The following is a 14,334-nucleotide window of genomic DNA, read 5'->3' on the forward strand; positions in this document are numbered from 1 at the left end:
GTGTGCAGCAACTTTTTGGCTTTGAGGGTATCTCAGAAGTGGTTCTTCCACTAAAAAATATAGTTACTGATATTTGCTTTTAATTTGATACAGCGCTGCTGCACAGAAGTGTTTGTGCCTGGCTTCCTACCAGAACTCCTAAACACAAACTTTTATACAGCTTTCAGTGATGAAGCAGCAGCGTGAACTTGTAGAGAAAAATCTTTAATCCTTTTCGTAGCTGCTTAATCAGACACTTCCTTCAGCTATAGATCAAGGCCTTCCCTTCTGTTAGGGACAATGAGGGTACTTCTAAGCAGTACTGAATTTTTCCACCACTTCCCTGTGTTATTGCTTCCTTATTTGGGCTGCTTATCCTTTTGATAGAGAAGCAAGGAAGCAATTCTGCTCCAGTTTTCTCCCATCATAAATCTCAGATTACTTAAACAGCAGTAATTCATTGTTTAACAGTTTTTCTCAAGTAATTAAATATAAAAGGTGATATCTTGCACGATAATGGAAGTTCATCATTAGCCTGATAGAACCAAACATTTTTAAGGCTCGATCTTGTTTATACTGTATATTAAGTTCAGTTCTGAACAATGGAAAGTAAGGCACTGTCCAAATAAGGTTTAATTTTGAGGCTATCCTTGAAAATTCCATGTGTTGTGAAGATAAATTGTGTAGCAAATATATGAAAAAAAAAAGTCTTTACTTATTAATTTTTGATAACTTTTATCAGAATAATCAAAACAAAATAACAAAGAAAATAACAAAAGTCCAATAACAATTTATCTTGGAAGATCGTAAGAAATAATTGTTGAATTTTGGATGCATCATTGAGTCTAAAAATATTAAAAATACAGTATGGAGAGTATGTAAACACTCTGCTAGCATGGGCAGAAACGTTCCTATCCTTAAATAATTGTTTTCTTTATTCATTCTATTACAAACGCTGGGGGAGTGCTGATTTAAACGTGGGGCCCCCGACATAAAGCACTGGATATAAAATGCATGAGCATTTCTTCAGAGCAGCTTAGCTGAAGTTTATCATGACCATTCAGCTATTGCCTAGCAACTTGTGAAGGCCATCAAAGAGTTCTTTGTCCATTGCTCTGGCAAAAACATTTCCTCACAGATATCCTTATCACTATTAAAATCAGCACAAAAACTGATCAAAACCAATTTTGTTGCATATGAAGTTAATACTCGCTTAATTTTGCAGCAATTGTAAGCCTGCTGATACCAGTGTTGTGAAAGCTGAGTCTAATCTTGTTTCCAACTTCTTGTAAAAGTGTTGTTTTCTTCTCCTTCATTTCTAGCTTTTCTGTAAAAACACAGCATGTAAAGCATCAGATTTTGTGAAATTCTCATTTTACTTTTCAACTTTTAATATTTCTGACCTATTCTTTCTTTCTTTCTATTATTTCTTTCTAAAATATTTATATTTAATATTGTGAAAATGTGAAACTCAGTTTCCCATTTATCTTGTCTTACTTATCTAATTATGAGCTATTGAGTGAGGCTTAAAAATATTTTTATTAACAGAAAGGTAGTAAGTCACTGAATCAATTTCTATTTCCTCTCTGCTACTTATCATTCTTAACACTCTTGGACACAGAAGTGCAATTGATTTTGTTTATGATCAGCAGCAAATATAATAAAATTGCTTTTATAGTGAAATAGACGTCATAATCAGCACTCTTTCAGTACACTGAATTGTCATAACTGTTATTCAGTGATGTGCTTTTGCTGAGCAGGGGGATTTCATATCGACCACCTCCTCGTATGTGCTGAAAAGGGGGAACAAGAGGTAAATTTTAGTTTCCCAAATGGATAATTTTCCCTGATGTGTACTGGAGAAACTTGTTTCTTTATTTTTAATAGTGCTGCTTTGCTCTTGTAAGTCTTGCGGATCTGAGGAGGATGTATCCCTCGTCTTTTCTGTCCCAGAATGTCCAGTATCACTCTTTGACACCATGCTGTCATAAAGCATCCTCTGTGCACCGATCAAGACGATATAATTGAGCCTGGTGTTATTGTATGTCACTGGTCTACATAACTGCACATAATGCACTCTGGTAACTCTTGGCAACCACTGACTTGTTAACAGTGACCATTGTACACTGAACACCACTGAAACTCATTAGGACTCCGTGAAAAATGTCTTTTCTCTATTGGGGTTTGCTGAGCAGAGCTCTGTATGATATGACAGATAACACTCAAGTGAACAGAATGTCAGGCTCAGCTCTGAAAGCTCCTGCATGTGTCAGCTTGTGCTTTCACAGACACAAACCCAAGTTTTCAATTTGAAAGCCTCAAGCAGAGAAGTCCTAAGTGCCTGAAATAAGTGGTCTTGTTTCTAAAAAATGCAGTGATCTCATCCTGCTTGTGTGCATCAGCATCTCTCAGAATCAAACCCCTCTTTTATATCTGTTCATACACAAGTAGAGACTTCTATGAAAAAGCTGACCCAGATGCTGAGGAGCCAGCTTATCTCTCTGGCTCTCAAATGTAGTAGATAAAACCAGCAGAATGGCATTGCCTGTGCAAGCAAAAATGAAAAAGTTAGTCGTGGTGGAAGAGGGTTTCATTTTGGGGGGTTCCTTTCATTTGTCAGGTTGGTACTAACCAAATAATCATTGGGCTTTGCTGTTCTACTGTCTCATGCTGGCTTCTAAAAATCAAGTATTTTCTCTCTTGCTAGCGGCAATTGGTGCAATCTGTTGAGCCACATATTTGATTATTCAAACTGTTGATTGTCTTGCAAAGAAACAATTTGAGCGTCTGCAGCTTCACCTTTCCTCTAATTAGAGAGTTTGTCTTTGGATGTAGGCAGCATTACACAGCCCATGTCGTGGGGGTTGTGGAATTACCTCTGTGTCTGCCCTGTGCATAAACAGTGTAATTATTTTTCAGTGTTGCTTCAAACACTGCATTTTGCTCTCCAGACTTAAAAGATTTTTTCTTGTCATATGTGAAACTGTTTTTGCTTTATTAGAACTCTGGCAGCCCACGGACCTGTGATGTATTTTTCTGGAAGTACTTACACAGCAAGACATACTTGTGGTTGGATGTTGTCCACTTTTCCCTTAGCTTCGGGCTTCGTTCAGTAGAGGCGCTACAATAATACTTAATTGTTAATGCAAAGTACTGTAGACACAACACGGTCTGAGTTCCACAGCGGTGCTGCCTGCTGGCATGTAGCATGCAGCTTACTTTCTGAAGGCAGACAGCGTTAGAAGGAACTAGGAGAGTTATATTTAATGTTTCTGTGCTGCAACAGGAAAAAAAAAGTGATGAAGTGTGATTATAATGAGCGGTTTGCGTTACGGCATATGTATGGGGGTTCACACTGGTGAACTTCTAATCAATTTTATGCCAGAAGTGGTTAGACAAAACGACTGACTGACCAGCATCCTTAACAGTGCTGCAGCTAAGCATTTTGGAATGCTCACGTGTTGTGTTTTGAAACTCTTTGTGTGCACTACATTTTTCCATTTGGTATGAGGCTTAGCGGTAATCAGCTCACTACTAATTAGAAATCATTCTGTGTTCTGAAGCCCATTATTACACAGAATTATCTCAGACCTTAAGAATTTTTACATTCAGGGGGAAAAGCTACTGCAGTGCCTTTTGTCATGCATTTGCCTAACACTAAATTTGAAAATAAGCTTTTGCTGTTTTAAAGCAGCCATTGTGGAAGAAGCAAAAGCCTTTATTTTGTTGCGTTTGAATTACTTTCTACTTTCATTTCTCTATTGATACAATCGGTGAAAGTGAGAGGAAAAAAAGAATTTTTATCCTGGAAAATGATTGAGCTCTTTATAATACCGAGGGACTTGCATTTGTCTTTTTAGGAGATCTTAAATTGCTAGTGGCAAGGAAGCCTGAAGGTAGCATCCCATGGAGCTCTTATTTTCCATGTGAACTGGCTATGGAAGTACTTGTTACAGAGCTCAGGATCAGCTTTTAAGTGTATCTAAAATTTTCTACTGCTAGAATGTAAAAGAAACTTACTATTCAGGGGCCTGGGGAATGTAGGCACAGAGATTCATGTCTACCTTATTCTTGTTCTATTCTCCTGACATTAGTGATATTTTCATGAACAGTTTTTGTTGTCACTGTTTTGAAAAATGAGTCCTCTGAGAACCAAAAGTTTAAAATAACTGTGCAGAAAGCCTCTTTATGTTTTCGTGCTGACGATCTTGCTTATGGTTGCAGGTATACACTGTGACAGTGTGTGCGCTGAGGGACAGTGGGGACCAAATTGCTCACTGTCTTGTTACTGCAAAAATGGGGCATCATGCTCTCCAGATGATGGAATCTGTGAGTGTGCACCAGGATACCGAGGCACCACCTGTCAGAGAAGTAAGGACAAAGTAAAACTTTCTATAAACAAAACTGTATTGAAACATGGAATGAGTAAGATATAATACCTCATTTGTTTTGTTAAGTGCACTAGGAAATACAGTGCAACAGTCCTTAATGGGGTCTTTCAATTGGATGCACAGAAGGGTTATCTGAAGTCAACAAATCTATCCAAATAGAACTTCTTTTTGTGGTGTAACTGACACACCAGATGACTGTGCTGCCATTTAACAAAATCTGGTTAGGCTGGAGAGTTAGGCAGACAGGAGTCTGAGGAGATTCATCAACAAGAGGCCTGGGGTCCTGCACATGTGGATGAATAATCTCACACATCTGTGTCGATTCAGGGCTGAACTGCTGAAGAGGAGCTCTGCAGAAAAGGACCTGGGTGTCTCGGTGGACAGTAAGTTGGTCATGTGCCAGCAGTGTGCATTTGTGGCCAAGAACACTGATGGTATCCTGGGCTGCATTAAAAAGAGCCCCTCCTACTCTGCCCTGGTGAGGCCACATCAAGAGTACTATGTCCAGTTCTGGGCTCCCCAGTTCAACAAAGAAAGGGAAATTATAGAGAGAATCCAGTGGAGGGCCACGAAGATGGTTAGGAGCCTCAAGCATCTCCCATATGAGGAAAGACTGAGAGCCCTGTGACTTTTCAGCCTGGAGAAGAGAGGATGAAAGAGGATCTATCAGTGTTTATATATATATATATATATAATGAGCAGGTGTCAAATGGATGGGGTCAAACTCTTTTCAGTAGTATGCAAAAATAGAACAAGGGCAACAGGCACAAACTGAAACATAGCGTGTTTCATACAACCGTATGAAAGAACTTCATTACTGTTAGGGTGGCATAGCACTGCAGCAGGCTGCCCAGAGAGGTTATGGAGTCTCCTTCTCTGGAGATATTCAAGACCTGCCTGGATCCTTTCCTGTGCAACCTGCTGCAGGGAGTCTGCCCTAGCAGGGCATTGGACTTGATGATCTCCAGAGGTCTTTACCAACACTTGTAAATCTGTGATAACAATTTTATTCATGTTTTGTGCAGTGACATTGTTATGTTCATGGCTTTTTGAGAAATAAATTAGGTAGGAGACTCAGCTCTAAGGTCAACATTTTCAAATGCAATTGACAATTATTAATTTTATAATGCATATTTTGGCAGGTAAATAAAACATCTGTGAGTTTCAGAAGCTCAAAACTTTAGCTTTCCACTGAATCTGGTAGGAATCATTAGCGTATCTACTGCCTTTTTAGGCTTTCATTTTGAAGCAGTGGTAAATGGCCAACGGCATCAGACATAAGTAAAGGATACCATAGATACACATATTTGCAATTGAAAAATATGCTCCTATAAAATTTGAATGCTCCAGGAGAAGAGATGCAGATAGAATGAGGCAATTCATACTGATACAGGAAGGCAAAAATATGACATACAAGTATCTGCCCCCAGGAAAATCTGTGACAGTTCTCTAGCAGCTTAGCTTTCTTTACATAGTTGTAGTTTACATAGTTTACATAGTTGTAGTTCTATATGAAAGGTGCTCAGAGCAGAGAAATGCAAGTCCTCTGCAAATGGAAATAGCTGTACTTTGACAGGGTCGAAAAGCAGGGGAAATAAGGCCAAGGTGTGATGCTGCTAGGGCCTCTCCGGAAGAGGTGGAAGAGAAAGAAGGTGTCATGAAGTTAGAATTACCAGAAGATAGGAGAATCAGAAGAAGATGAACAGTCCACAAATGGCAAGATTTCACACTGAAGAATGTTTGCCTTTGATACCATCAAATCCCACATCAGGAGAGCATTAGTGTTCCTTAAGGATTTCTCACTAAGCTCAGTAATTATTCTCACTATCTAATCTGTAGAGACCTTACAGTTAATCAGATAACCCAAAGGTAGAGTAAATATAAGACTACTTGTATGTATATGAGGTATTCCTCGTGTTTTGGAACTATGCCTAAAACCAGGACAAACAGCTTCCATGCCTCTGGTGGCCCCCAGAGCCCTTCTCTGATGCATGGTCTGAAGGCTGGAAAGACAAAGGTCATGTGGATAATTTGGACTCCAATCAGAAAGTGCCTTTTCAGTAAACAGGAAGACCATTTGGCTCTGTTCCACTTGGAAAAGTCAATCTCTCGGGAGAGATCTGGCCACATAACTTGTATCAAGTGTATAACTGAAAGACTTGAATGAATCTGGAATATTGAAAAGGTTCCGAGTTTTTGTCAGGGCTGATTGCTGCCGTGCAACAGCTATTTCTTTTGATGAATCACATAATAGTTTACCAGGAAAAAAAAAAAAAAAAAGGTGAGAAGGAATTAGAGCAACCAAGGAAACAATTTTATGCAAAAGTCTTTTTTATTTTTCTTTGTTTTTCTCTTTTAAAATAAATTTTAAGTGCTTTTGGCTAGAGAATTAATAAAACTCTGTATTTCTAATAGCAAGGTCTTTTAGAATTAGCTGATGTGCAGTTTGTCAGTACCATTTAAAGACTACAATGAGTAACTAAGTGAAAGGATGGCCAGAAAACATTTGCACATTTTTCTCAGTGAAGTGATGGCAATTTGTCTATCAAGTTAGGAAACATGGAAGTCAAGGTTTAAGATGATTGTACTCATCTGTTGATAAAACTAAATCTGTTTTTAAAGTTCTTCAAGTATACATTAAAGGATATTCACATTCATGTATGTAGAGAACATATCACATATGGACAAATATGTATACATATGAAGTACACATGCATTTCAAACATAACACAAGTGAGATGTGGCCTGACAAGTTACAGAATGTTAAATACGTAGTTACTGATTAGAACACAGTAAGCTCCTGAGAAAGATGAGAAAATCTTACATGAAGGCACAGCGCTGAGCTGTATGAATACTAACAACCACTGCTGCAACCCTTGCATATTTAGAAAGCAGAGCTAATTGGTAGTTAGGAACAAGTGCACTGAAGAACTCTTGTAGAAAGTGCAGGAATCAATGATAGTTTGTCCTTTCTCATTCCAGTTTGTTCCCCTGGGTTTTATGGACACCGGTGCAGCCAGACATGCCCACAGTGTGTACACAGCAGTGGCCCCTGCCACCACATTACTGGATTATGTGACTGTTTACCTGGATTTACTGGAGCCCTGTGTAATGAAGGTACAACCTATAGTAAAGACTCTGTGGGATACAGAGACCAAGCACTGTAATAATTCTCATTCTGTCTACTGAAAGTATAAGGACAAAAATGCTACATGCAGCGGTATGTGCAGTTTATAAATGTAGAATCTTAAGCAGTTTTTAAGCTCTTTAAAATTTGATCCTTAAGTACAAAAAAATACCTTTCTCCAGAACAGTACCATATTCTTATATACAGTATTTGAATAACAAGTATGTATTATGGGCTTATCAGATTTCGTAACGTGCCACTGTACTATTGTACTACGAATAACTTTACTTAATCCAAACATAAATTCATTATTCTTGAACTAATAAAAATATATTATGCTGATTATTCAGTAATTCTAATACTGAAATTTGTTCTCAGTATGCCCCAGTGGCAGATTTGGCAAGAACTGCATTGGAATATGCACCTGCACGAATAATGGAACATGCAACCCTATCGACAGATCCTGTCAGTGTTATCCTGGGTGGATTGGTAGTGACTGCTCTCAGCGTAAGGATCAGCATTTTTCCCTTTATTTTTAATTAAAGATTTATCTGTGTAAATTAATTAAAAGTTTATCTGTGCAAATCCTCTATTTGTTGCTAAACAAATACCATGTAAGCCAGAAATTAGGATTTTGTGGTGTATTAGGGAGAGATGCTAAAGTTTTCTGTGTTGCATTTGCATGCAATTGGAGAATCCACTTGCTGCCCAAAGAGGAGCTGTAGAAAAAATATATCAGAGTTGTCTCAGAAAGGCAGTGTTAAAAGGTAAGTGGCAATGCTCACATGTTGTAGCAACGGCAACTCTAACTGAATTCATTAAGAAAATTCCTTGGTGTGAGTGGTCAAGCACAGCAACAACCCAGAGAGGCTCCGAAGTCCTCACCCTGAAAGAGTCTGTGAAATTCTCATTGCTGAAAATCGTTAGAGTATGATATTGCATTTGATGATGCCAAAGGTCTCTTCCAACATAACACAGTCTATGACCAGATTAATCTTGATTGGATAGAGGGTTCATAAGCTATTTCCTTGTCTGTGCAACTATTAGCCGTGTCCCAGTAGTGTTGTGTACATCTCATGGTTTATATCCTTAGAACAGCCATATGAATATCTGTGGTATTTAAAACAACCAAACAACAACAACAAAAACCCCTAAAACCGACAACAAACTAGCATTGCATAGACAGCTAAAAGCAAGGCTTAGAACAAAGCCAACATTTTTTCTGTCAAGTTTGTATACTTGTCAGTGGGAATGTCCTGGTTCCTCTTCAGATGAAGAATTCTTCTTCATGCTACCAATAAATCTTCTACTGTGATTTACTAAGTACTTTTCATTAGGTATTTTATTTCTCCCTTTATAAATATGTTTGAAAGATAAGCATTTTTAGCATCGTTCTATCTTACTTTATCTGGATATAGTCTTGTTACGTTAAAATCAGTGAAGACTTGGTTACCCGCTTTAAAAGAAGAGCTGGACCCTAATTTTCTTACGCTTCATTGAGTTATGTTATTAAATAACTAGGCATTCTTCAGATGCCTTACTTGATCTATGCAAACCACTAATGACAAGAAAGTAATATCTGAAGCAAAATTCTGAGAGGAACAATAGCTTATTCTGTCAGGTACCAAAATCCAGAGTCTGCAACACATGCATGCAAAAATTTCAATCAAACAATTTTTTTATGAAGAAAAGAAACTGTGTAGGACTTCAGTATATCAACATTTAAAAGATACTGTGCTGGGATTTCCAGGGAAGTGTGTTCCTAATAGTATGCCTCATAGATTTACAGCATTCTTGGTTTGATTGGCCTAAATTAGCTATATCTGTACCAGAACACCTTTGCTGGTTAAATTCTGAGAAGAGTTTAGCATCTACAACTCAGTACGATACCAAAATAAATGTGGGGCCCAAAACTGTGGAAGACAGTAGCAAGACACCTCTGTTTTTTATTGTAAAATAAGTAGGTACTTGGTAGAGTGTCCAAAATGAGGATATTTAGGAGATAGAGATGTACTTACTGAGTCAGTAGCAAGAAAATGGTCTTAGCAGTATGCGTGGATGTGACTGTTGAGGCTGGGCTCATGGACTAAGACAGAGGCTTTGTATGAAAGCCTTTCACTCACATGTAAAATAATCATTTCATTAATTTCTTTTGGAATTAGTGAATTTTTTCTAACTTCTAACCTTGCACCTGTGTGTGATTTAAGTTCTTTCTTGGGTGACCACAAATTTCAGATGATCAACGATCATAAAATAGGTCAACAAGCATATGTTGTTCTTAGAACACCCTTTACTTTTAGTAATGTTCTGACATGAAGAAAATTTTCTTCTCTGCTATCTCAATAGTCACTGGCATTTTTTAATCACTTCATTATTTTAATAGCAGTACCTAGTATCAAATTCATTCATCATAACATTTTCAAAACAATCAGCAAAACTGTATCGATTGATAGAAATATAAAAGCAGCTCTCCAGCCATGAGTACTGAAGACTTTTGTCACTTGTGACTGATTACTTGCTCTGCATTTTTTCAGCTTGCCCACCTTCTCACTGGGGACCAAACTGCATCCACACATGCAACTGCCATAATGGAGCTTACTGCAGTGCCTACGATGGAGAGTGCAAATGCACCCCAGGATGGACTGGCCTTTACTGTACACAACGTAAGTATCCTAACTGTCTGTTCACAGTCTTATAGGTCTAAAAATCAGTGGCAGAATTTCCTTCAGTACTTTCACACTTTATTCCTCAGTTTATCCACCTGCTGCTGAACCTTTTTGACTCAGAAATGCAATCTGTATGGTTGCAGGGGAAGCCCCTATAAAAGCAGTGGCAGAGTGCCATTGCATTTGGGCTCTCTTTAAGGCCTTCTTCAGAGCAAACAATATTTGGCCACAGGCAGATATCCCAGTGTAAGAGTCTGTCATGTGCACGTGCACATTCTGACATTCGGATGCTACTACTACAGATGCATGTTTATGGCTGCAGACCATAGCATGGTTGCTATTAGCTGTACGAGTGTTCCTTATCAGGCAGGGTCATGGCTTCATGTTAATTGTTTCCCTCTCCATAACCTCCCTAATAAATATTTTAACTTTGGAGATGCAACAGTTAACATAACAACATAGCACAATTGCTGGCAGAAGCCATGATAGTAGCTTCTGACTTATCTTTGGCTGTGATAGATGTCTTTGCAGATGCAGTTACAAGCAGTGCAGTCACTGAGTCTAGTTGAGTGGCACAGACTATCTGCTTGATAACATTTCATATGACATTTGGGAGGGAAACATTAGATATCAATAAAGTCATCTTCTTTATCATTAATAGTTATATCTATGGCTTCAGGCTGATTTATCTTCAATACAGGCACCCCTACTTTCTGCAATCTGGGCAAAACCGTTATTTTTAAACTAAGGACTGTTTTCCATTCAGTGTCTAAATGCATGTTTTTCATTAAATCAGAAATTACGTTTTTCCGCAGAATAACTTCATAGTGGCAGGAAGGAACACATGCATGATAGTGCCATATGGATGCAGCTCTGGAAGGCGTTCAGTTTTGGTTCATTGTCAGCTATCGTGGTTATTTTGCTTCCTGCTGGTGAATAATGATCTCTTAGCAGCGATATGTCTTTGTCACATTGAAATGATATCTTTGTGAGGAGCTGTGTTACAATATGTTATTATTTTTATTCTTGTATGCTTCAACATCAGCTGTGAACACTGGATAACGTGTCCAAAGGTTCACTCATCACTAAACAGACTCCCTTTTCTGGTTCACAAAGTTCCCTCTTTCTCCTTAAAGCATGAAGTCCTTCTTGCTACCTTTTTCTGATTGTCTGCTATTTTCACAATTTGCAATCTCATTTTTATGTACTTGCTGCCCAGTATTTTAAATCCCTTAAAACAGGGCAGGTCTTCACCCGTTGTGTTTACAGATAGTCACATTGAAATGACTTTTCAATAATCGGAATATTTGAATTTTATTTCTGGAGCACCCATCACTCCTTTTTCTCTCCCTCTCCTTGTATTGCAGGATGTCCCCTTGGATTTTATGGGAAGGACTGTGCACTGATATGCCAGTGCAAGAACGGAGCCGACTGCGACCACATCAGTGGGCAGTGCACCTGCCGCACAGGATTCATGGGGAAGCACTGTGAGCAGAGTGAGTAGGAGCCCCGGTTTGTCTTAATAAAAAATACCAAACCCTGAGGCTGAGCTTCTCTTTTAGCTGGCGTTGTGACGCAATCTCTTGGCTTCAGTGAGCATTTTAAGTGGGCAGGAGCTTTGGGAGTCAGACCTGGGCTTTTTCTAAATAGATAAATCGCAGAATTAATACCTATTAAGACTGATTATGATAGTGGTGCTTGTTTCTTTCAATTTGTAGCAATATTTGAGAGGCATCTGTAATACATAATGCATAATTTAAAAAACTGACAGTTCTGAATGTAAAAGTAACAAATGAATCTGAGTGATAGTCATTAGCATAAAGCACAGTGAAAATTATTAGGTGGAAAACTAAAGATAAGTAGTACCACATAAATCCTAGTGGATACAGTTAATCTTTGCAATGTGTCTTTACACTCAAGTGGATTATAAAAGCATAACAAATGGTATTTTATTTTCTTACATGCGTGATTCTTTACCTGAGAAAATTAAGATTAACACCACTGACATCAACTGTAGTATAATGTTGTGCAACATTAAAAGAATAATCAAGTTCATAAGCACAGAACTCTATCAATCTAGCTCTAGCTAATGTAACAGAGTGAGCGGCGGTCCAATATTTCAGGCATTATTGCAATGCAAAGCAACCCATTGAACACAAGTCCTACATATGCTTATTTTACTTAATTACTGTTTGGAAGGTTTAAATTTGTGCTTGGGATCAGCACAGTGCACAGGAGTTTCTGATAGGTGAAGGAGAGTAATTATCTTCAACACCTGTCACACTTGGCACTACTGTAACTGAAAGGAGAGGAGGTTACTATGTGCTGAACTATAGACACACTTAATTCCCTCAGCAGTAAGCCTAGTTCCAGCTTCAAGAAGTGTTATGTAGACAAGGACAGCTGTGGTAGATCTGCTAAAAACAAGGAAAGAAAAACACAACTACAATAAGATATGAAAATTTTGGAAGTGTGTTTATTTCAGTGAAATAATAACTGGCACTGTGTAATTATTAGTTATTTAAACCTTATTCTACTTTGATGATGTAAGATGTTTCACTTCAAAAGCAGAGTAATGTTTGGGAAAAGATAAAGATTTTAAGAACATCATAAGTGTCATCATATCAAAATGTTATTTTGAATCTTATAAAAATATTATTTGAATACTTTGGCAAGCCTGCCAGTATTACAGTGTTTTGTAGATTTTATATTTATCCCATAATTTGGTAATAATGATTATATTAATTTTTCAGCAGTATTAAATTACATGTTCTTACATTTCTGAATTGGAACTTCAGTTTTAAAAACTGACTTTTCATTTCAGTTCAGCCATTGAGTTCACTAGTTCTAATCTGCCCAGGGAGGTGGTGGAGTCTCCTTCTCTGGAGATGTTCAAGACCTGCCTGGATGCCGACCTGTGCGACCTGCTGTAGGGAACCTGCTTTGGCAGGGGGTTGGACTCGATGATCTCTGGAGGTCCCTTCCAACCCCTACAATTCTGTGATTCTGTGAATGTAATCAAGTGAAAGAGAAGGTATATTGAACATGAAATTACACGTTTATCTGCATTTATCAAGACTGCAAGAAGGTTCTCTGGCATCTATATCCCCATGAATTATTATAAACCAGGAATAGATTATCTTAAAAAGACGAACAAATTAATGCCTTTACAAAATTCCTGAGAGACTGAGAAAGTTGAGTCCCAGAAGGAGGAATACTGCCCTTCCTGAAACCATCAGTACTACATTAATATAACAATCAACCTGTAACAGAGATGGGCATACAAAAGAAGTAATTATTATCAGTGTATGATAATTTAAATGCAGTTTCTTTCTCCCTCTAAATATGCGCATATGTATACATGCACAGACAAATGCACAGAGGTCCTCTTAAGGAAATCTTTCTAGTGTATGTGTACCACTGGTAAGACATTGCCATCTGCTGGCCATATACACAGACATACATGGTCAGACAGAAGCAACTGGTAGCAGGTACAGTGCTAGGTCTGTAATGTACCACTAGGTACAGTGCTGTAGGTCTGTTACACTGAAACATTCCAGAAGCACTAACTACATCTGCTTTTTCTTTGTGCTTGTGTCATCTCATTTTGTACAGAATGCCCTCAAGGTACATATGGATATGGATGTCGGCAGATATGTGACTGTCTGAACAACTCAACCTGTGACCACATCACGGGAACGTGTTACTGTAGCCCAGGCTGGAAGGGAGCCAGGTGTGATCAAGGTAGAGCCTAGATGTAGTCAAATTACTATAACTGTTTGCTATAAAACTTAGTCAACCTACTAGATGCCATTTATTGCCATTAAATTATTTTTATGTTCAGTATGTTTCAGTAGTCTGCTAGTGAATTATATATATTTAATGGATTTGTAAGTATTAGATATCTCAGGGATAGTTTATTGGATCAAAGAACTCAGGTGAAGATTGCATGAATGTTTTACAGTGCTGCACTGTCCAAAGCTGCTAGTAGAGCATATATTACTCTGTACTTTTGCCTACAAGATGTTCTCACTTTTTCAGCTCTTTCTGTGAATCATAAAGTCATAGCAATGGCTTGTGTTGGATGGGATCTCAAAGATCATCAACTCCTCTGTCACAGGGAGGATTGCCAGTTGCTAGCATCTACTAGACCAGGCTGCCTAGGGCCCCA

The 14,334-nt window shown here is 38.2% G+C and overlaps 1 protein-coding gene across 1 annotated transcript in view; it reads left to right on the plus strand.

Annotated features, from left to right (window-relative positions):
• Positions 1 to 14,334, plus strand: part of MEGF10 (multiple EGF like domains 10) — a 99,828-nt gene that overhangs the window by 74,081 nt on the left and 11,413 nt on the right. The window contains exons 14-19 of the mRNA XM_042823088.1: positions 4,204 to 4,350; positions 7,353 to 7,487; positions 7,876 to 8,004; positions 10,032 to 10,160; positions 11,531 to 11,659; positions 13,779 to 13,907. Coding sequence (XP_042679022.1) covers positions 4,204 to 4,350; positions 7,353 to 7,487; positions 7,876 to 8,004; positions 10,032 to 10,160; positions 11,531 to 11,659; positions 13,779 to 13,907 — 798 coding nt within the window. The remainder of the gene's footprint in view (positions 1 to 4,203; positions 4,351 to 7,352; positions 7,488 to 7,875; positions 8,005 to 10,031; positions 10,161 to 11,530; positions 11,660 to 13,778; positions 13,908 to 14,334) is intronic.

The sequence above is a fragment of the Centrocercus urophasianus genome, unplaced genomic scaffold (genome assembly GCF_019232065.1).
Source record: "Centrocercus urophasianus isolate 14NV4802_14NV808 unplaced genomic scaffold, USGS_Curo_1.0 seq_21, whole genome shotgun sequence".
NCBI classification, from domain to species: domain Eukaryota; kingdom Metazoa; phylum Chordata; class Aves; order Galliformes; family Phasianidae; genus Centrocercus; species Centrocercus urophasianus.